General features: G+C 31.8%; 1 protein-coding gene across 1 annotated transcript; it reads left to right on the top strand.

The window, feature by feature from the left end:
- The first annotated feature begins 14,543 nt into the window (after positions 1-14,543).
- LOC112716242 (pentatricopeptide repeat-containing protein At1g18485-like) lies at positions 14,544-17,971 on the top strand. Its single transcript, XM_025768110.3, has one exon. It carries the CDS (start codon positions 14,672-14,674, stop codon positions 17,540-17,542), a length of 2,871 nt encoding a protein of 956 aa, XP_025623895.1. The 5' UTR covers positions 14,544-14,671; the 3' UTR covers positions 17,543-17,971.
- The last annotated feature ends 7,168 nt before the right edge of the window (positions 17,972-25,139 follow it).

The following is a 25,139-nucleotide window of genomic DNA, read 5'->3' on the forward strand; positions in this document are numbered from 1 at the left end:
TTTTTTATATATTAAATAATTATAATCATATAATAACATTGAAATCAGAAAACATATTAAATCTGTTACGGTATAACTATTTAAAATATCATTTTAATATAATTTTTAATATTATAAAAAAATTTTGCATAAAAATTTTTGTGAGTTTGACGAATATTTTTAATTTGAGAGGTTTCAAATCTTAGTCCGACTCACCTTTTTTAGCAAGTTTGGTGGGTCGACTTGACGGACTCGATCCGTTTTGCCACCCCTAATATATTAAAAAGATTATCACATATTTTTCTATATAAAGGTAGAAACTTTTTGTTCTAAAATATATAAATTAAATAAATACAAAAAATATAAGTTTTTTTATTTATTAAGATTAATTATTATGCAATTTTTTTATAATATTAAAATGATATTTTAAACTACAATATAAAAATATAAAATAATTAAAATTTATTTTATATTATTTGACAAATAAATAGATTATTATATTTAAAATTTATTAACTAACTATTTTGTTAAATATATTATTATATCATATAATTTTTTATCAAAATATTTGTAAAAGTAAAATTTATTTAAAAAGTTATATATAATACATGAAAATATTAACTTTTTTATTTAGGTATGTATTTAAAATTATATTTTTTATTCTGATTTTCTAAAAAAATAAAAAAATAAAAAAATTAATATTTTCATGTATTATATATAATATTTTAAATAAATTATATTTTTAAAATATTTTTATAAAAAATTATATTATATAATAATATCTTTATTAAATGTAGTTAGTTAATAAATTTTAAATATAATAATCTAATTATTTGTCAAGTAATATAAAATAAAATTTTAATTATTTTATATTTTTATGTTAGTTATAGTTTAAAATATTATTTTAATATTATAAAAATTGTATAATAATTAATTTTAATAAATAAAAAATACTCATATATTTTATATTTAATTATTTAAGAATAAAAGATTATGTTGCTGTTTAAAGTATTATCTATTAAAGTAATGCTATTTAAAGTATTTATTTATATATTAGGATATTCTATATTTATTACAGTCCATCAATGCTTTTTTTTTTAATTTATATTAGTCTTAGATTTTTATTTAATAAAATCTAATAGCTTATATAAATGTGGCTCATTTAATAAACACATACTTGTTGAGTTCATTTTAAACATATCCATTAAAAATGATGATATATAAAAAAAGTTTATATTGATATCTGAAGACAAAAAAAAGAAGTTTAAGTAGTTGTCAAGTTGTTAGGACTTAAAAAAAGGGGTTAGAAAACTTGTTAAAGTTTTTTTTTTCGGGTTAATAGAAAATAATACTGTTCAATAAAATTTATATCTTTATTATTGTAATTAAAAGTTTTTAAAATTATCTTTCATAAAAACTTATCATTTTCATATTTTTAACTTACAAAATTCTGATAGGAAACAAATAGATCAATAAATACCTACATGTTGTGATAAAGATTATAATGTGGATATTCATTTATTATGGGTGGCTCATATTCTCAAAATTAAATTGTATTAAAGAAGTTTAAAAAAATAAATATTTTACCTCTATAAATAGTGAAGTATAGTTTAATAGTTTTATATACTTATACACAATCAATAATAATATTTTTCAATCTCTTATATCTACACTACAATAATATACATAAATTCTCTCTCTTTTCTCTATCTCTCGGTGAATTTAAGTTGTAATATATATAATATTAGTAAATATATGAATTATTTCTATTATAGTAAGATAATAGTATTAGTGAATATTAATACTAGAGTCCTATTTATACCTTTTATTTTATATTTGTTTTTTTTTTATTTCTTTATTTTACAACATGTTATCAGCATGTCACTCTGATAAAAATTTAGGAAGACTTAGGTAATAAATTTTTATTATGTCAAAACTCTTTCATCTTGAATTTAATGCTCTTGATATATCTGAAAATAACGATTTATCATGGATACTAGATGCCGAAATTCATCTTGTTTCAATGGATCTTGGATATACCATTAAAGCTGAAAATAATCCATCTCAGAAGGATAAAGCCAAAGTCATGATCTTCCTTCGTCGTCATCTTGACAAGGATTAAAAAATAAATATCTCACACTAAAAGATTCTGCAGATCTGTGGAAGAATCTTGAAAAGAGGTATAATCATCAAAAGACATTGATACTTCTTCAAATTCAATATGAGTGGACACACTTGCGTCTATAGGATTTTAAATTCATAAATGAATATAACGATAATTCACCTCTATAAACCAAAACAAGATCAAAATTACCTGAATTCTCCAGACCCAAAAATGTTACCTAGTTGTCTCCATTTATATTTCTATATAAATCGAATTCAATGAATTCGAATTAAGAATTTCAGTAGTAAATCGAATCTATCAGACTCAAATTACATGAAATGCATATCTACTACTAAATCGAATTAAAGAGACTCAATTTTTTCTCCTACATAGTAAATCGAATTGGTTGAATTCGATTTACAATGGGCTGGTATATATTTGAATTTTGCCCATAGTAAATCGACTCAAATGGTTTCGATTAGAGCCAATGATAAATCGAATGCAATAGCTTCGATTTACTAGGTAACGTTCCCTTTACTAAATCGAATCAAATAGATTCAATTTACCTATGCTTGTCTATATATATAATTCGAATTCAGTTCGTTCGAGTTAGAAACCAACATTCAACCCCACCGAACCCCACCATCCCCTTTCCAAATCTTTTAGAAAAATTCACAGAAAATTCAAATTGTATACATAGAGGACGATCCGAATCGTCTGTATGGGTTAGATAGAGTTAGCATAGTGAATAAAAATTTTTATTTTGAATATAATTTAGTGATGCTAGTAATGTTAACATGCTTCTTGTAGTAGTTGTTTAAAGTCGTTAGTTAGGAATTAGAAAATTAATTTTTACAATATAATTGCTGGGTAGAAGTAGTAATCTATTAGTTTGTTAGGATTGTAGGCTATGTTAGATTTTTTAAGTTATTAATTTTATATTCAATGAAATTTAGTTTAGGATTAGGGTTCAATATAACAAAACTGTTGCAGGCATGCTACTGATTAAGTATTGTGATATTTTTGATACGTTGAAGATATTTTTGGAATTGGTTCATGAATTATTTAGTGTTTTGTATTGGGTCCTACAAATAATTTGTTGGCCGTTATTGTGAACGATTTTTTAAAAATTAGGTCGTGCAATGTTTAGTGTTTTTAGAATTTTATGAATCGAACATTATTTTGTTTTAGTTGTGATAAACAATTTTCTATCATTGTCCAGCCCCATCGATGTATCACTAACATGAGAAGGCAATACGGTATGCCGTTGGATGACAGAATTATTTCGTACTTGCAGATGGTCAGTTCATACCATCTTGCAAGACTGAACGAGACTTAGTTTAGATTAGACGAGCCATTGATAAACACATTCGTGGAGAGATGGAGTTCGGAGACGCATACTTTCCACATGTCATCCGGAAAGTGCACGATCACGCTGCAGGATGTGGCATACCAGTTAGGGCTCCCGATCGACAGTCAGTATGTTAGTGGATGCCTCACAGACTTTGAGTGACATATCGAGGGTAGCCACCCAGCGTGGACATGGTTTGAGGAGCTGATGGGTGTTTTGCCTCCTGCGAACTGAATCGACAAGTTCACGATGAAGTGCAGTTGGATGCAGGAGACATTTAGTGAGATTTTGCATGGGGCAGACAATGAGATGGTTAGGAGGTATGTCCAGACGTATATCATGATGCTCTTATTGATGCAGCTATTCAGGGATAAGTCTGGTACACGGCTCCACATCCGTTGGATACCCTACGTCGCCAGGCTAGGGGACATGGGTCGGTATAGTTGGGGGTCTGTTGTCCTGTCATGGTTATATTAGTGCATGTGTAGTGTGGCGAACAAGAATGTCGTCAAGTTAGCCGGTCCTTTGCAGCTCCTATAGTCATAGATCTTCTGGAGCTCCCCTGGTTTCTAGCTGGATGGATTTGATATCTTTCATTAGCCATTAGCATCGAGGTACTTGCTTTTGGGTTATGCATTATGCTTTTAATGATTTATCAGTTTACTTCCATACTAATTAGATGTTTTTATTTTTAGATAGTCAGGTTATCAGCCGATGTTGAGCGACAAGGGGCCTCGAGTCGCGCATTGGAGGCTTAGGATAGATTTACTCAAGCCCGGGGATGTGAGTATTTATGGTTTCAATTTGTTCATCTCTAATGTTGTCTTTGCACTTTTCACTATTTATGATGACCACAACTCAGTATTCTCACCCTCCACAAGTGTGAATGCAATAGAAATGATGTTAAAGTTGCCGTCCGGAGCAATCGTGACAAGCAGTAACGGCTTGCAATGACGAAAGGCCTCAATACATGGTGGAAATGTCTAGAAAAGTCGATGAAAATAAGCTAAAGATTCATCCACTTGCCCAACAACCCACACAAGACTCGTCCTCAACACCGCGATACTACTTGGCATCGTGATCTGTACACCCAGTACCTATCGTGGCAAGTCAATGTATGAATCTTCCAAATCTCCGTAAATCTGCAGTACCTTGATCGAAGCGGCCGCATAGCTCGAATCATGGGCAGTATGAAGGCCGATATGACATGATAATCAAACATCATGTGATCACTAGATATCGACGTGGCTAGGCAAGTATGAGGACCATTGTACCATTTTACCTTCTAAATACCTCTGCGCTGGTGGAGGCTTACCCGAATGAGCCATGTGCACCTGTTGTCAAACTCCTTGCACTTGCCATAATACTTGCGATGATCAGACTCCAAGACCTTGTACTCAACCCCACGGTGGATGATTTAAGTCTTCACACTTAACACGACTTCCTCTTTATCCTAGAACTACTGACCAACTTGAAATTTAGATACAGCTCCTGTATTCTGTGTATCTTTGACCCCGAAACCAACTGGTACTCCCGGATCCTCCTGTTATGCCATGGCATCCAAGTCCAAAGTTGAAAAGTGCGGGAGGTACTGATGAGTTCCTAAACTAGATGTTCCACCATCCTCTCCCACAATTGGAGTGCTCATTGCTATGTCATCGTCACTATCATCAGCTATCATGGCGGACTCCACATCATTATCATCATGCAGTGTATCCTCAACCCCATTCGGTACTCCATCCTATCTGAAAACTGGGACCATAATAGGAGTACCGGGCATCACAAACGCAACCTCACCCAAGGGTCCAGTCTTACAAGCTCCTGCGTCACCAATGTGGGTCAGATTAACTGCAAAGGATGGAGATGCAACTAAAACTGTCTCAAGTATAATCACTAGCACAGCTGACGAGGCACTAACAAACATGAAACTAGAGCAGGCTGGATGTCCTGAGGAAGTGAGAATTGATGATTCCGGTTTGAACCTCCAGAACTAATACCACATCCACAAGCTTCGCCAACAGACCTCAAAAAACTACCATGACAATGGAACAAAACTTGAAAATCTTCGTTACTACTTATGACGAATGAATCGTACTTCACATTATCGCCCAACACAAAAATCGGGTCTATAGAATAACTTCTCCACCCGTTTCACAGAGTGCAGTCCTAGTTTTTGGAGTATAGTATTCTGAAACTTAGCGAAACTTGTCGAAGATTTGAGAAAAACACTCAGCGGGTCCTTATCAATAAATTTAATTCCTAATTGCATTTTCTTCTTAATCGACCTCACATAGTGCACCAGAACTAAAAAACTCCCATCACTAGCTATTGTGAGTCCCACTATGGTGAAAAACTCACCTTCAGCTCATGTTTATATACGTTAGGACCTACTAAATTGAATTAATCACTTTCGAATTATGCATGTGGCATATTTCATAGTAAATCGACTCTAATGACTTTGAATTACCCATAGCCACTAATGCTAGTAAATCGACTTTATTGGCTTCAATTTACTTAGGGAGATAAATCGAATCTCGTTGATTCGATTTAGTATAAATCGAATCTTATAGCTTTGATTTACTATTGGACACCCTAATTTGAATTCCTTCAGTTCGATTTACCTTTGAGTCAGCGAGTAATTCAAATTTCATAGATTCGATTTACTACTAAAACTCCTAATTCGAATTCATTGAATTTGATTTATATACAAATGTAAATGGGGACAATTAGGTAACGTTTTTGGGTTTGGTAGATTCAGGTAACTTTGATCTTGTTTTGGTTTATAGACATGAATTACCCTGAATATAATTTAGCAATGTTCTGAATTACCTCATGAATAAAATTATGTGGGGAAAAGATAACTGAAAATGACATGTTATAGAAAAAATTTTCAACCTTCCATGCCTTGAATGTGCTCTTACAGCAGCAGTATCGAGAAAAAAAATTTAAAAAATATTATGAGTTAATTTTTTGCCTTCTTGCTGTTGAACGTAACAATAAATTGCTTTTAAGAAATCATGAAGTGCGCCCAACTGGCGCTGCCGCATTTTCTCAAGCGAGTGCGACAAATCATAACCCCAGAAGAGGAAAATCGCAAGGTTTTGGTAACAAAAAAAATTATGGAAGGAAAAAAATTATATTCACAAGAAAAGATCTCACCAGAAGTGGGATAAAGAAAGAAATAATGGGCAAAATAAATCAATAGAGGATAAATATTTTCGTTGTAGTGGAAAGTGCCATTAGTCGCATACCTGTCAGACCCCAAGACACTTAGTTGATCTTTATCAAGCATTTTTGAAAAAGGATGACGAAGAAAAGGAGACAAATTTTATTTCAAATGATGATGAAAATTATACCACTCATTATGAAATATCTGATTTCTTTGAGGATCTTGAAGGAAATATTAGCCATTTGATCAATGACGGAAAAATATAATATTTAGGTTCGTTAAGTATTTAAGTAAATAAATAATATAAAAAAATTTCTTGTTAAGTTTTATTCCCTATGTATTTAAATGATGTATATAAATAATGTTTAATAAAATATTTATGTTTATAAATTTCAAAATCACTAAATATGTCAAGCTCTAAAATAATAATAATAATAATAATAATAATAATAATAATAATAATAATAATAATAATAATAATAATAATAATAATAATAATAATGAAATTTTAGTATATGACATTGTTTTATGTACAGTACATCTTAAAAAAAATAATTCCAATTAGGAATACAATTTTACTGCACATATACTGTTACTCATGTTATTATTATTATTTGTCTCTGAAAAAAATAGCAAGGATATATAATAAAGATGTTTGCCTTGTGAATAGTGCAAGTTCACATACCATTCTCAAAAGTAATATATATTTTACTCATTCTGTACCAAAAAAAATATGTTAATACTATTATTGACTCGGGCAATGTGATAGAAGGCTCTGGAAGAGCTATATTTTTATTTTTTGGAGGAACAAAATTCGTAATAAATAAAACACTATTGTCTACCAAGTCTCTAAGGAACTTGTTGAGTTTTAGAGATATTCACCGAAATGGATATCATATTGAAGCAATGAATGAGAAAAATCATGAGTACTTATATATCACAACTCATGTTTCAAATAAAAAAGTTATATTAGAAAAGTTACCCTCACTTTCATCTGAGTTATATTATACTAAAATTAGTGTAATTGAATCACATGCCATTATAAATCAGAAGTTTACTAGCCCAAATAAACTTATAATTTGGCATGATCGATTGGGTCATCCTAAAACAACAATGATACGGAGAATTATTAAAAACTCCCATGGACATTCACTAAAGAACCAGAATATTCTTAAATCTAGTGAATTTTGTTATGCTACATGTTCTCAAGGAAAACTAATTTTAAGGCCATCACCAGTAAAGATTGGATTTGAATCCCATGAAATTCTAGAAAGGATTCAAGGCTATATATGTGGACCTATTCATCCACTATGTGGATCTTTTAGAAATTTTATGGTCCTAATAGACGCATCTTCGAGATGGTCACATGTGTGCTTATTGTCTTCTCGCAACCTGGCATTTGCGAGATTACTTGCTCAAATTATTCGACTAAAAGCACAGTTTTCAGAAAATCCAATCAAAGCAATTCATCTTGATAATGCTAGTGAATTCAATTCCCATGCCTTTGATGCTTATTGTATGGCTAATGGAATAAGCGTTGAGCATCTAGTAGTTCATGTTCATACACGAAATGGGTTAGCAGAATCACTTATTAAACACCTCCAATTGATTGCTAGACCCTTACTTATGAGAACAAATCTTTCAACCTCTGCTTGGGGGCATGCCATGTTACATACTGCAGCACTTATTCGATTGAGGTCAACAAGTTACCATCAATTCTCTCCTCTGTAATTAGCTTTTGTCAGCAGCCAAATATTTTTTATTTGAGGATATTCGGGTGTGCCATATATGTTCCAAATGCCCCACCTTCTTGCACCAAAATGGGATTCCAAAGAAAATTAGAAATTTATGTAGGATATAATTCTCCCTCTATAGTGAGGTATCTTAAGATACAAACAGGAGATGTGTTTAAAACTCAATTTACAGATTGTCATTTTGATGAATCAAAATTTCTAACATTAGGGGGAGAGAATAAGCGTCTTGAAAAGGAACTTATTGGAATGCATCATCCTTGATGCATTTAGATCCTCGATCAGAGCAATGTGAACTAGAAGTTCAAAAGATTATACATTTGCAAGAATTGCAAATGAATTACTTGATGCATTTTCTCATATGAAAAGGATTACTAAATCATATACACTAGTTGAAAATGCTCCAATCCGAATTGATATCCCAGTCAGACAAATGGCAACCAAAACAAATTCACGTCAAAAGCGTGGTAGACTTGTCTATTCTAAAGAAAAAAATTCTCGAAAAAGAAAAGAGGTAAATACTATTTCTGTTGAAAAGGATAAAAACATAGCAAAGGCACCTGCAATTGTCCAAAATTCTGATATAGTTTTGACGCCAGAAGACGTTCAGGTACCTAAAAATACTGAAAATTGTGAAAATAATGAGATTTTGATAAATTATATCTTTAAAGGAGAAAAATAGAACTGAAATAAAATAATTGTCAATAAAATATTTGCATATAATGTGGCATTACACATCATGCATGAAAGTAAGGATCTTGAGTCAAGAATAGTCGAAGAATGTCGACAAAGGAATGATTGGCTGAAATGGGAAGAAGCTGTGAAGGCTGAGTTAGACTAACTTACAAAATGTGAAGTCTTTGGACCTGTAGTCCGTGCATTAGAAGATGTAAAACCTGTTGGATACAGATTGATATTTGTGAGAAAATGAAAAAATGAAGTTGTACATTACAAAGCTCGACTTGTGGCACAAAGTTTTTCACAAAGGCCTGGTATAGGTTATGAAGAAACATATTCTCTTGTAATAGATGCAATAACATTGCATTATTTGGTCAGTTTATCCGCATATCATAAACTACATATGCGTCTAATGGACATGGTAACAACCTATTTATACAGATCATTAGATCATCATATATATATATATATATATATATATATATATATATATATATATATATATATATATATATATATATATATATATATATATATATGAAAGTCCTTAGAGGACTAAAGATATATAAACCATCCAATGAATATTCGCAGGGTTTATACTCAATAAAATTGCAAAGATCTTTATATGGTCTAAAGCAATCTGGACAAATGTGGTATAATAGTCTTACTGAGTATCTAACCAAAACGGATTTAAGAATGATGATATCTACCCATGTGTTTTCATAAAGAAATCTGCATCTAAATTCATTATAATTGTTATGTACGTTAATAATTTAAATATCATTGGAACTCTTGAAGAGATTCAAACAATTATAAAAGTTATAAAAGAAGAGTTTGAGATAAAAAAAATCTTGGAAAGACTAAATTTTGTCTCGGCCTGCAGATCAAGCATACAAAAAATGGTATCTTTATTCATCAAACAACATACACAAAAAATATCTTGAAGAGATTTTATATGGATAAGTCACATCCAGTACCCCAATGATCGTAAGGTCTTTGGATGTGAAAAAAGATCAATTCCGTCCTAAAGAAGAAAATGAAGATATATTTGATCTTGAAGTACCATATCTCAGTGCCACTGGGGCACTAATGTATCTTGCTAATAATACACGACCCGATATATCATTTGCTATGAATTTACTAGCAAGGTATAGTTTCTCTCCAACCAGAAGATATTGGAATGGAATCAAATAAATCTTTCAATATCTTCATGGAACGGTTGATATGGGATTGTTTTATCCATATGGATCCAACTCACAACTAGTTGGCTATTCAGATGCTGAATACTTGTCTGATCCACACAAAGGAAGATCTCTAATAGGATACCTATTCACAAATGGTGGTACAGCTATATCATGGAGGTCCACGAAACAGATGATTGCAGCAACATCCTCTAATCAAGCTGGAATAATAGCGATACATGAAACTAGTCGCGAGTATTTTTAGCTTAAGAGTTTGATCCAATATATTCTGTCATCATGTGGACTGATTGATCATAAGATAGCTCCAACTATTCTATTTGAAGATAATACAGCATGCATTGCTCAACTTAAGGGTGGATACATCAAAGGTGATAGAAAGAAGCATATTTCTCCCAAATTCTTCTTCACTCAAGATCTTCAAAATCAAGGAATAATTGATGTCCAACAGATCCGCTCAAGCGATAATCTAACAAATTTATTTACAAAGTCACTTCCAAAATGGTCCTTTGAAAGATTAGTATATCAAATTGGGATGCGCCGATTTTGAGATATTAAATAATGTCGATAAAAGGGGGAGACTGTACTTTTTTTCCCTTGATCAGATTTTTTTTCCATTTAGTTTTTTCTGACAATGAGACAGTCCCATCACAAAAGATATTGTACTCTTTTCCTTTCACTAAAGTTTTTTTCATTAGGTTTTTCTTTAGTAAGATTTTAACCAAGGTTGCGAGAACCGAACCGGTCAATGAACTGACATTCTTATTCAATAGTTCAGTGGTCTAACTGTGGTTCAATTGGAGTTCAACTAGTTTAGTTAAATATAAAATAAAATTATAAAAAATTAATATATAATTATTAATATTTAAATTCAATAAATTTTCAACTAAATAAACATAGGAATCATATGCAATATAAATTACATATAACAAAATAAAACTTCATCCATAAAAAATATACCTTCAAATTTTTTAGAAATTCTTATGAAGTACATTATCTCAAAAAAAAAAGCTCGTTATAGTTATTGGCATCAATGTATAATTTAGTTTTTTAAAATTAACAAAATTATTCTAAAAAATTTAACAAAGTACCAGCAACCATTAACAAAAATACTCCAGAAGTAATAAAACAAAAGAATAACAAAAGAAGCAGCAACTAGATTTTCTTCAGTTAATCAACAGAATTAAATAGTTAATCTAATTGATTTTTTTTTGACAATTACAACAATCAGAATTTAATCTATCCAACCATTAGAATCCAAAATATAAAAATAGCAAATTATAATCGTTATAATTAACAAAATAAAAAAAATAAATTGAACTATCGAAGAACTCGAAAAAGAGAAAGAACAACATAATCAAACTGTGTAATTTTCTACGGTGGTAGAATGAGATGGCGAAGAGTCCACGACAGCAAAAAATAACGTTCAAACTTCGTCGTGAGCTTGATAGAGAAAGGGATTGAAGAAAAAAACGGGCAAAGACGACGAGGACAGAGACGAGTTCAGGGAGGCCGACGACGACAAGGACAGAAGTGGCTTAATGACATGACGAGGACAGAGACAGCAACACCAACAATAGCTCCGAGCATACTTGGTGATGCGAGGAGAAGGGATCCAGGAGGAGAAGAGGGGCGGTCAATGACGACGAGGACAGAGGCGAGCTTGACTACACCACGAGGACAAAGAAGCTGAGAAGGTGACGCTACTATTGGTGGTGGCGGCGCTGGAACTCAATGGGAGAGAGAGAGGGGGGGTATTAGGGTTTTTTTCTGAGAGAGAGGGGGTAGCTGGGTAGGTTTTATATGGGGTTTTTTTTATTTAATTTCTGGAAATCCCTTAAAAAATCGACCGATTTATCGGTTAACAGTCGATTCGACCGGTTTTTCACCGATTTTTTTGCCAAACAATTTTTTACATCAGTTGAACCGGCCAGAGAACTGGTTTCTGGTTAATCCGGTCGAACTAGTCAGTCAGATTCGATTTTCAAAACATTGGTTTTAACGAGGCATAATCCTAAATGGTCATCCAAAGGAGAGTGTTGTGATAAAGATGATGATGTGGATGCTCATTTATTATAGGCGACTCACATTCTCAAAACTGAATTATATTAAAGAGGTTTAAAAAAGTAAACATTTTACCTCTATAAATAGTGAAGTATAATTTTACATACGTACACACAATCAATAATAATACTTCTCTATATCTCTTATATCTACACTATAATAATATATGTAAACTCTCTCTCTTTTCTCTACTTATCAGTGGATTTAAGTTGCAATATATATAATATTAGTAAATATATGAATCATTTCTATTATACTGAGATAATAGTATTGGTGAATATTAATACTATGGTCTTCTATTTACACTTCTTTAATTATATTTGTTTTCTCTTCTTTATTTATTTATTTTATAACACAATATATCTATTAATATTTCTTTTATTTACATTGTTGTTAATATATAAAATACTAATTAATGTAAATTAGTTTAAAAAAAGGATTAGAAGACTTGTTAGTGTTTTTTGTTGGTTATAAAAAAAATGATACTATTCAATAAAATGTATATCTTTGTTGTAATTAAAATTTTTTTAAAAATTATCTTTCATAAAAAAATTTTATTTTTAAATTCTTAACTTACAAAATTCTTATAAGAAACAAATGGATCGAAAAATAGGATTTTTTTCAATAAATAAAATAAATATTTTATTTAACAAATAAATAATTTATAGCATTTTTATAAAAGTCCATCACATCTTTTATTTCGTTTATAATGTAAACGAAATAATAATGTACGTATTTTGTTATACTGTAAAGTGTAAATGAAATAAGGCAGCAAATAGGTGACGTGTATATTTCGTTTATAGTGTGAACGAAATACATGCATTATTATTTCGTTTACACTGCAAACGAAATAAGTGTATTATTATAAAAGAAATTACAACTAAAATAATATCAATTTAATTTTTATTTTTATATTAATCTAATTTTTAAAAGTTATATCTTATCCTACGTATTTAAAATAGTTTTAAGATATAACTTTTAAAAATTAGATTAATTTAAAAATAAAAATTAAATTAATATTATTTTAATCGTAAATTTTTTTTATAATAATATACTTATTTTGTTTACACAATGTAAATAAAATAATAATGTACGTTTTTCACTTCCACTGTAAATGAAATATACACGTCGCTTATTTTTTAGCCTTATTTTATTTACCGTGTAAACAAAATACGTGCATTATTATTTCATTTACACGGTAAATGAAATAAATGTATGTGATGGATTTTCGTAAAAATATTATAAATTATTTATTTTGATAAATAAATAAAATTATTTATTTAAAAAAATTTCAAAAAATACCAACATTTCTATTAATTTTGTTATTTACATTATTATTAATATATGAAATACTAATTAATTTAAATTAGTCAAAATAACAACTTTTTTAAATTTCGTAAAATGTTAGGAGTGAAACTTATTTTATCAAAAAGACCGAAAAATGAGAAAAGACCACAAAATATTAGTCAATGAGATATCAATCTTAGAATCTTAAGGTGACTTTAGTTTGTATTTTTATTTTTAATATTTTTTATTTTTAAAATTTTATAAAAAAATAAAAATAATAAAATTTTATTTTTTATTTTTATTTCTTATTTTTTTTATAAAATTTGAAAAACAGAAAATACTAAAAATAAAAATAAAAAATAAAAACAAAAATTAAATGCACCCTTCACTTTTTCATTCTTTATATACGGCAATAGATAATAGGTAGTTCAAAAGTACTCTTTTATATTAGGATAAAATATATTTTTTGTTTTTGAAGTTTAATAAAAGTTTTAAAAATATCTTTAAATTTTATTTTGTTTCAATTTTGTTTTAAAATTTTTTTATTTGCATCAAATATACATTTGATGGTTAATTTTTGAAAAAAAATTAAGATCAATTTAACAACAATTTCATAAAAATAACCCCTTAATACAAGCAAATCAAGTATATTTTTTATGCATTATTGCTATATTGGTCTTAAATTTTTTGAAAATTTAGTATCCGAAAATATATTTGATGTAAATCAAAAAAATTTTGGACAAAATTAAAATAAAATAGAACTTAAAAATATTTTTAAAATTTTTGTTAAATTTTGTTGACAAAAAAATATATTTTACCCTTTATATTAAAATTGATCGTTAACATTAATTAATTATATATTTTATATAAATATAAATATATATATATATACTTTAATTTTTTTTAGTGTATATTTCATATTTTAATATGAATTTTGATTCTAGTGGGTGAATTTAATGTAATCGCGAATTTTCGCATTTTTGTTTTCTTTACGATTTTGTTGTCAGAATGCAAGCGCAGTAACGACTAACGAGTAACGACTGAAACCCAAGCCTATCCTTTCCTGTTGAGTGTTGAGCGTTGTTAACAATGGGTTGTTTGGCGCCACAACTACCACTCTCATCCCATCACCTCCATAACCGCCGCACTCTTGACGCATCCACTCAAATCCCAAAATCATCCCTCACTCCCTCAATCCACCAAAACCACAATCTCCGCCTCGCCGGCAATTTTAACGACGCCGTGACCTCTCTCCACTCCAACTCCAACTCCAACTACAACGACGCCGTTTCAACGTCACAATCCATTACAGCGCTGCTCCAGCAATGCATCCTCCACAAAAACATCCAACTTGGCCGGACCCTTCATTCACTCATCTCCGCTTCCCCTCACCTCCGCAACGACGTTGTTCTCACTACCCGCTTAATCACCATGTACGCCGCATGCGCCTCACCCTCCGAATCACGTTCAGTGTTCCAGAATTTTCCCAACAAGAAGGACCTATTCCTCTACAACGCGCTTCTCAGCGGCTACGCGCGCAACGCGCTCTACCGCGACGCCATTTTGCTCTTCGTTGAATTGGTCTCCGTCGCAGGGCTTCTGCCGGACAATTTCACGCTGCCGTGTGCTGTCAAGGCCTGCGCCGGGCTCACGGAGGTGGAACTCGGGGAAGCGCTTCACGCGCTTGCGTTGAAGCTGGGACTGTGCTCTGATTCGTTTGTGGGGAATGCGCTTATTGCTATGTATGGGAAGTGTGGGTTTGTTGAGAGTGCGTTCAAGGTGTTTGAGAAAATGGCTTGGAGAAACTTGGTTTCCTGGAACTCAATTATGCTCGTGTGCTCGGAGAACGGGCTTTTTGATGAGATTTGTGGTCTGTTTAAGGGGCTTTTGTTGAATGGTGGTGGTGATGAAGGTTCGGTACCTGATGTTGTTACTGTGGTCACAATGGTTCCTGTGGTTGCTGCAATGGGTGAAGTGAAATTGGGGATGCTGCTTCATGGTTTGGCTTTGAAACTGGGGCTTTGTGGTGACTTGAAGGTTAGTAATTCACTTATGGATATGTATTCGAAATGTGGTTACTTGTGTGAGGCGCGAGTTGTGTTTGATTTGATCAGTGACAAGAATGTTGTGTCGTGGAATTCTATGATTAGAGGGTACTCCAAGGCTGGTGATTCTCACGGAACATTTGAGCTGCTACGGAAGATGACCATGGAAGAGAAAATATTGGTAAACGAGGTGACAGTGTTGAATGTTCTGCCAGCTTGTTTAGAGAAGATTCACTTGTTAAGCTTGAAAGAGATTCACGGTTATGCCCTTAGGCGTGGGCTTCAGAATGATGAATTAGTAGCCAATGCTTTTGTTGCTGCGTACCCAAAGTGTGGTTCAATGGATTGTGCTGAGCGTGTGTTTAATGGAATGGTGGGGAAAACTGTGAGCTCTTGGAATGCATTGATTGGCGCCCTTGCGCAAAATGGATTTCCTGAAAAGGCTTTAGACTTGTACCTTGTGATGACGGATTCTGGGTTGGATCCTGATTGGTTTACAATTGGGGCCATTCTACTCGCTTGTGCCCAACTCAAACTCCTACGCTCTGGCAAGGAGATTCATAATTTCATGTTGCGAAATGGTTTAGAATCGGATGAGTTTATTGGGATATCGTTGCTGTCGCTTTATATTAACTGTGGAGAAATGTTGCCAGCAAAACTCCTTTTCGATAAGATGGAAAACAAAAGTTCAGTGTGCTGGAATACAATGATTACTGGCTTTTCACAGAATGGACTTCCTTGTGAGGCCCTTGATACATTCCGGCAAATGCTTTCAAGTGGAACTCACACTCAAGAGATTGCCTTAATGGGTGTTATGGATGCTTGTTCACAAGTTTCAGCCTTGCGGCTGGGAAAAGAAGTCCATTCCTTTGCACTGAAAGCTCATCTTACAGAGGATACCTTTGTAACTTGTTCACTGATAGACATGTATGCAAAATGTGGATGCATGGAACAATCTCAAAACATTTTTGAGAGGGTAATTGAGAAAGATGAAGCATGTTGGAATGTTATAATTGCAGGACATGGAGTTAATGGGAATGGACTGAAGGCATTAGAACTTTTTGAACTAATGCAAAGCTCGGGCTGCAGACCAGATTCTTATACATTTATGGGAGTTCTGATGGCCTGTAACCATACTGGCATGGTGACAGAAGGGTTAAAATATCTTGATCAGATGCAGAGTTTGCATGGCATAAAGCCAAAATTAGAGCATTATTCATGTGTGGTGGACATGCTTGGTCGGGCAGGACAACTCAGCGAAGCTCTAAAACTTGTAAACGAGCTGCCATATGAACCAGATTCGGGGATATGGAGTTCATTACTTAGTTCCTGTAGGAATTATCGTGATTTGGATATAGGGGAGAAAGCTTCCAAAAAGTTATTAGAGTTGGGGCCAGAAAAAGCTGAGAATTATGTACTGCTATCGAACTTATATGCTGGGCTAGGAAAATGGGACGACATGAGACAGGTGCGGCGGAAGATGAAGGAGATTGGCCTTCAGAAAGATGCAGGCTGCAGTTGGATTGAAATCGGAGGAAAGGTTTATAGATTTCTTGTTGGTGATGGAGGCTTTTTAGAATCAAAACAAGTTCAAAAGACTTGGGTTAAATTGGAGAAAAAAATAAGCAAAATTGGATATAAACCCGACACAAGTTGTGTGCTTCATGAACTGGAAGAAAAGGAAAAGATTAAAATTCTTAAGAGCCATAGTGAGAAGCTAGCAATTTCATTTGGTTTGTTACATACAGCTGAAGGTACAACGCTGAGGGTTTGTAAAAATCTTCGCATTTGCGTAGATTGTCACAATGCAATAAAATTAGTATCCAGGGTTGTTGAAAGGGAGATTATTGTTAGGGACAATAAGCGCTTTCATCATTTTAAAAGTGGACTTTGTTCCTGTGGAGATTATTGGTAGTTGAAGGCCTAAATTGGGTTTTTAAGTCATTAATTTGGTTGAGTGAAGAACTGCAAAAAATATGACTGGATTTCTTGGTGCTGATTCTGTATATATTCCACATCTATACACTGTACAACTACTGAAGTTCTTATTTTTAAGTTAGCCCCTATCCTCTCCAAATCTTTGGCATTTAAGGGGAATCTTTGGAGAAGAGTGTTGATCGAGCTTTGGCCTCCATTTTCTCTTGTTGAGGTACTCTTCTACGTTAGGAATTGATCATCTCAATTGAAAATCCCACTCAACCATGTCAAGTTTAGATTTCTATTAATATCAGCTTCTTAGCCACAGATGTAGCCATAAACTTATTTATGCGAAGTCTCTGTTGAGAAAGTGACGTTTAAGTTATGTCCCTATAATATAAAAAAAGATGACCCATTACTTCATTAATGATTCATTATTTTTCTCTTACTACCTATAAATTTTCAAAAAGAAAGGAAGGGGAAGAATTTCAGATGAGATGAATGCATCAAGGGTATAAAGTTTTGGTCACAACAAAATAACAAAGTAAAACAGAAGAATCACCGTCACAAGCTATATAACTGTTTAACCAAGAAAATGGGGCTCTTATGCATTTTGATATTGTAAACACCAAAAAGGGTTACCAGTTACCAGATTTATATATGTACTCTGTAGTCTGTACATAATGGAGATACAGATATGAGAAAGGTTTAATAATGTATAATTTTTTTAAAATATTTTGTATCATACATAATTTATAAAAAAAGTGTTATTGGTAAAATTACATGATTTTTTAAAAATAACATTTTAAATGTTTAATTTGCAGGTATAGATAATTTGGACACAATTCACCTTACTTATCTCGTTTATAATGTATCTCTTTTATATCGTTTTACACTATAAACGAGATAAGACACATACATCTATGAACGTATTACGTGTGCACGTGTGTTAAGGCACGGAACATATCTCGTGTACATTGTAAATAAAATATGTTAATAATTAAATCAGTAAACGAAATATGTTCCAATGGGACCTATATATATATATAACTCGTTCAAAGTGAGGATCATTTGTCATTTTCCCTACTTTTTCACCTTTTGTCATTTTTCCTACTTTTTCACCTTTTCTTGAGATATTTGAGTTAGTTGAATACTATGGCACGTGCAGATGCACGTTCGAATGATATCATAGACTGAACGTGATATGACATATCACTGGAGCGATCGACTTCGAGGTTAGTGTTGTTCTTTTGTTCCTTTAATGAAGAAGCATATATTTAGAATAGTGAGATTGGTTTTATTATAAAATGTATGATTAGAATAGCTATTGTGTTAAGAATATAATTTTGGTTAGATGCTGGTTTAGTTTTTGCTAGTTGTTGGTACCTATTTTTAGGAACGTGTTTTATTGAATATTAGAATTTTGTAAAGAAAAAAAAGTTTTATTTAGAAAATAAATGTATGATAATGAATTTAATAAATTTAAAATAATTTTTAATAAATTTTATTTTAATATGTATGTTAGGGTGAACTTTAGGAATTAAATTTAGGGTGAAATTTTATTTCATAGTTTAGTTTTGTACTTCTTTTTACCTATTTTTAGAAATTAAATTTACTATTTTAAAATTTTAAAAATTAAATTTGTTATTAAATTTTATGAATGTCATTTTAATGGTAAATGTTACTATATAAAAAAATCAATTTTTAAATGTCATTGATTAATTTATGTTTTTATTTTAATTGAGGTCTTGTCTCCTACTTTTTAGGCGAGTTAGTCACACTCTTGTAGGCTTGTACTACCGGATGCCATTTTTCCTTAAGAGGGAGGTTGGTTTTGACAATACTCTGATTTCTGCATTCATAGAGCACTGGCGTCCGGAAACCCATCCCTTCTATCTATCTTGGGGTGAGTGGACTATCACCCTACAGGATGTGGCGTACCGCCTTGGATTACGTACCAATTGAGAGCTAGTGGGTGGATCTTTGAAAGACTTTTAGATATGGTACTAGCACCTGACGTAGAACTGAGTAGAGGAGCTTCTATAGTGCTAGGCCTCCTTTGGCTTTTTTTGTTGGCCGACTTTGATCAGTATCACAGTTTGTCTTGGGGATCCGCTATGCTTGCATAGATATATTACTCATTGTGCTTTGCAACACATCGATTCACCACAGACATTGCAGGATGCATGTCACTACTGATGTCATGATATACTATCATTTTTCAGCATAGTGCCCATCTGACAAGCAAATACCGACCTTTTCATTGGCCGTAAGATATACATTTATTAGCTTCTCACGTTGTCTTTCTTAGTAGTTAATACTATTTTTGCATAAAGTTATATATAACTTGTTATTGTTGCGCATGGTGGTAGGTTGATAAGTATGACCCATAAGAATAAAGACCACTTTGAGGGGAGATTTTTTCGCTAGTGTTTTTGGTTAGATCAATTGAGCTCGAAGAGGTTAAAAAGTTTTCTTTTATTTCATAGTAAATGAATAAAGTTATTTATATAATGTTATTTAAAATGATAATTCTATTTAACTGCACTTTGTAGGATAAGAATAGATACAGATGGGTTGGACTGTATGAGGGGCTTGATGACACTGTAAATGAGGTTGTTGTCTAACTGTCGGTGGTTTTGAGACATAGTGGAGCTAGACAAATGTATGGTCCTCTTATGCGGGCTAGATGTCGGTTTAAAAATTCTCAAGTTTATAAAACTCAAGATTCGTTGTAGATATAGTTCTAAATCAGAAAATAACCCTATCAAAATTTAATAAAAATATCACAAATTTAAATCAATAACCGTAAGTTTATTCTCGAGTCGTTCTTCCACGGAATTGCAGTCGAGTGTGCATATCATTGGCTACGAGAGAGGGAATTGATCACAAGTAGTAAGAAATGTAAATAGCAAGAAATATAAATAGTAAGAAATTTAAATGCAAGCAATATCTAAACGGTAAGAGAAATTAAACTAAGAGCAATTAAAACAAAGGAAAAGAATTCAAGCGAAAAGGATTTTGGCAAGGGTTAAAAGTCAAGGATCACTATCCTTATCATTGACCACAAACATGACGATTATGAAGAGTTAATCCCACTTAATCAACCTCTAACCATCGAAAGAAAGTCAAATAGGCATAATTGATCTTAATCCACAAATCCTAACTAACTCACTAATTAGGCTTAGTGAAAGACTAGCATTAGTGGAAACAAAATTAATTAACAACCCTATATCACCAATCAATATTAGACATCAATGACTCAATGTCACCCAAGTCCTCAATCCCAAGTCAAGAATGTAAAATTCTACTCTATAACTAGGTGAGACATTTCATCAAACACTTAGAAAGTATAAAAGAAAAAATCTTAAATTGTAGAGTAAATAACCATTTCTGACCATGAAAGATTTGGACTCTGACAAAACTGACCATGAAAAATTAAAACTAAAGTTATACCCATATAAGATTTGTTCGACAAAAATACCCAATTATTAAATTTGTGTTCATAATTCCATAAATACCCTAACTTTTTATCTTCTTTTATCTCTGCACCCAATCTCTAACCCTAACAATTTAATCCAGCTCCCTCCTCCTCCCTCCTCTGCCTCTACCCTCCAACTTTCTCCGTCCTCACAACCCCATTCCACTACCACCATTCTCTCCATCCTCCTCACCTCATTTTTCCTTTAACCATCACCAACTCCAACACCACCACCACTTTATTTCCTTCCTCACCCCTCTTCTTCAACCACCTCTTCTACACTATTGAAGACCTTCCTCAGCCCTCACAAACTAAATTGAAAAAGTTTCAAAATCCAAACACAAGCTAAATTGAAAAAAAATTCCTTTTTTGTAAAAATCTAAAAAGAGACGAAAACATATATACTCAAAATTCAAAGAGGAATAAGCGAATAACATATAGGTATAAAAAAGGGGGGAAGTAAACATACCAAAAAACAGAAAAGATTGATCCTTTAATGGTAAATTGGGGGTTTGAATTATGAGATATATGAAAATGGTGAGAAGAGAAGGGTATGTGAAGTGGAGCATTAATTTTTTAGAGCTCCACAACCTAGAACCCTGAAGAAGAAGAAAAGGTGGCATATTTTATTGGAGAAAATATTACTAGAGAGAAAAAAGAAGTGACTTTGCATACCATGTATGTGATTTGTATGTGAGATTTTTGTATGGAGAGACAGAGAGGGAAGAGGGTTCTGTGTTTCTGTATTATAGTTGTTGATCCCCTTCAAGATAGAAAGAGTGTTATCCGAGACAGAGAGAGAAAGAACACGATGGTGAGAGAAAGGGGGCTGGAGGCGATAGTGGTGGTGGAAAGAGATTGTGACGGCAGAGAAGGTTGGAGGGTAGAAATAGAGGAGAAGAGAATGGAATTAAATTGTTAGGGTTAAAGATTGGGTGTAGAGATAAAAGAAGATAAAAAGTTAGGGGTATTTACGGAATTATGAACAAAAATTTAATAATTGGTTATTTGTGTCGAACAAAACTTATCTTATATGGGTATAACTTTAGTTTCAACTTTTCATGGTCAATTTTGTCAGTGTCCAAATCTTTCATGGTCAGAAATGGTTATTTACTCTAAATTGTAAGAATTAGTAAAGTCTATAACTACAAAATGCAAGAAAGCAATAATAACAACTCAATTAAACAACAATCAAACATAAAACATCAAATTGCATTAAATGAAAATGAGAATTTAACAATTGTTCATAAAATAAAAATAGCAAAAATAACTAACAAGAAAAACTAAGTGAACTAAGATAATAGAGCAAGAAAACATAAAGAAAAATAAACTAAAACAATATCAAGATCTAAAACTAGAGAGAAATTAAACTAATAACTCTAAAAATCCCAGAATTCTAGAGAGAACTTGGAGCTCCTCTCTCTAGAATCACCTAAATCATAATAAAAACCTAAACTAAGACTATTTGCTACACTACTTGGTCGGTCCCCCTTAGTTCATGCTTTTGCATTGGGGCGAAATTGGACCTGAAATCACGATCCACGTATTAACTTAAGTGAGTCACGTACTGCGAGTCATGTGTACGCACAAGCCATACGTACGCACGAATTGGAAGAGATGCGTATGCACAAGCCATGCATATGCACAACTTAAAAAATGTTCAATCTTTATTTCTTCATGAATTCTTTACTTTTGCATGTTTTTCCTTCATCCTTTCAAGCCATCATTGTCTTGTAACCCTTGAATCATTCAAACAAACATATCAAAGTATCGAATGGGATAAAAGTGAATTAAATTTGACAATTTAAAGCATAAAAATCACATTTTTAACAATTAAACATAATTATAGAGAAATTCACAAAAGTTGATAAAATTCACTCTTTTCAAGCCAAAAATAATCGTAAAATATGAATTTATCATCATCGAAACTTACGCACCTCCCTATGGGATTAAAATGAGATTTTTATATGTTATTCGACAATCATCATGATAAACAACAATAAATTTATTTGAGACATCAAGACGTGGCTTACAAATATCTAAGATTATATCGTAATGCAACCCGTAGACTCCAAGAATATCCATTTGCAGATTGTTTACAATGCACATGATACCTTACTCAATCAGACTCCATAAACCTATACTCGGCACTCCTCCAAATGTTATAATTCTTCACATTTAACATAACGGCCTCTCTGCTCTTGAATCTATGACCAATGCGAAACTCCACACCGTCATCTGTGTTGTAATCATCTCTCCCATATTGAAAAACAAAGTTTTCCCATGCATCACATCAAAGATTCAGCGTGCGATAATGGCTAGCTATAATTGATAACTCCAGAACTGATTGTGGGACAGGTAGAAGGTATCGAACTGATCCACCTATTGGGGTCTCAGGTACAAATTCCTCCTCATCCTCAGTAGAACTAATTTCATTATTGTCCGCAATGTATTCTCACGTTTATGTTATCCATTAGACTAGCGCAATGCAGAGGGCATGGTGCAAGAGGTGGGTTATCTTGGACAAAATTCAAATGTCCATAACCACTATCTCCTACATCACTAACCTCTGCAGAAAACTCTATCACTTATTGGGACATGATTCTCTCATGGACATCAAATACTAGCCGCACATATTCATTACCATCGAGGCAAAAAATACAAAATCAAAATACTCTATTTTTGATCAGTGCTAACAATCTATACCCAACTCTTCCAACCTCCTTTGTCCTATTATCATCCATGCTTGTCAAGATTAGGCTCTTTAACTTAGACAGAGAATCTCAACGAGGACTATGCAAAAAGATAGGATTATCACACTCAAATACAACCTCATCATTACTTTTTCTTATGTGATAATTAGGATATACATTCATAAAGATATATTCACCAGTAGATATTTTTACTAAATTTATTAAAAGAATGGAGAAGAAGAATTGATATGTTGTGTGAGAAATGCCAACACCTGCAACTCCTTATATAGCTTATTTGAATTTTTCGTCATCTATCTCTTTTACAATGTAAATAATTTAGTTGTGGTCGTATCATGTTTACACTGTGCTCGATTTTTTTACACTGTGAACGAGATACGTTTAACATGTAACGTATCACGGGTGCACCCATCTTACATGTTTGAATTTTGTGTCTTATCTCGTTTACAGTATAATCGTTTATAATGTAAACAAGATATATTCACTATCAAGTTGTTTACACAATAAATGAGATAAATAACAAAACATAAAAAAATAAATTATGGCTAAATTACCTATATTCGTAAATAAAATATTTAAAATAATTATTTAAAAAATTTAAATTTAATTCCTTTTAACTACATATATTTTCTTACATGGTAAAACGTAATTGATAGCACATGTAAAATTATTGGGTAAACCACAAAAAATGCAGCTGAATAATTTTGTCAATAACAAAAATACACTCAAATTTTTTTATCGACAAAAATGCCCTCAAATAATTTAAAAACGCGACAAAAATGCCTAACATTAAATATGTATTCTCACAAAATACTTTAGATATTGAATTTTCATATAGTTTTTGCAAGCATGGTTAAAAAATGAGATATTTTTATGTTTAAAATTTGGTATTTTTTGCTAAGTATATATTTTTTTTGTCAACAACCAATAATACTTTAAAAAAATCACAAAAATATATATACTTAGCAAAAAATCATCAAATTTTGAGAATAATAAAATCTCATTTTTCTAATCATGCTTGCAAAAAATCGCATCAAAATTCAATCTTTAAGGCATTTTTTTAAAAATATATGTTTAATATTAGATATTTTTTGTCGCGTTTATAAAATATTTGAGGGCATTTTTATCGATAGCAAAATTCGGATACATTTTTGTTAACAAAAAAATTATTCGAGTACATTTTTGGAATTTTACCCAAAATTATTTTATACTAATGATGATGTATTGAAATTAAATTCATATATATATATATATTGAATTAATGATATATTAGTTTTTTTACTATTTTATATTTTATTAAAATTGAAAAACAATAAAAATAAATCATGTTAATTTTTAAAACAAATATTAATATTTATGGCAACAAGTTCACTTTATAGTACTAAAAATGATAACACTCTTAT

This window comes from Arachis hypogaea, chromosome 10 (genome assembly GCF_003086295.3).
Source record: "Arachis hypogaea cultivar Tifrunner chromosome 10, arahy.Tifrunner.gnm2.J5K5, whole genome shotgun sequence".
NCBI classification, from domain to species: Eukaryota; Viridiplantae; Streptophyta; class Magnoliopsida; order Fabales; family Fabaceae; genus Arachis; species Arachis hypogaea.

Coding starts and splice junctions, on each gene's coding strand:
- LOC112716242 (XM_025768110.3), top strand. CDS start 14,672: ATGGGTTGTTTGGCGCCACAACTACCACTCTCATCCCATCACCTCCAT.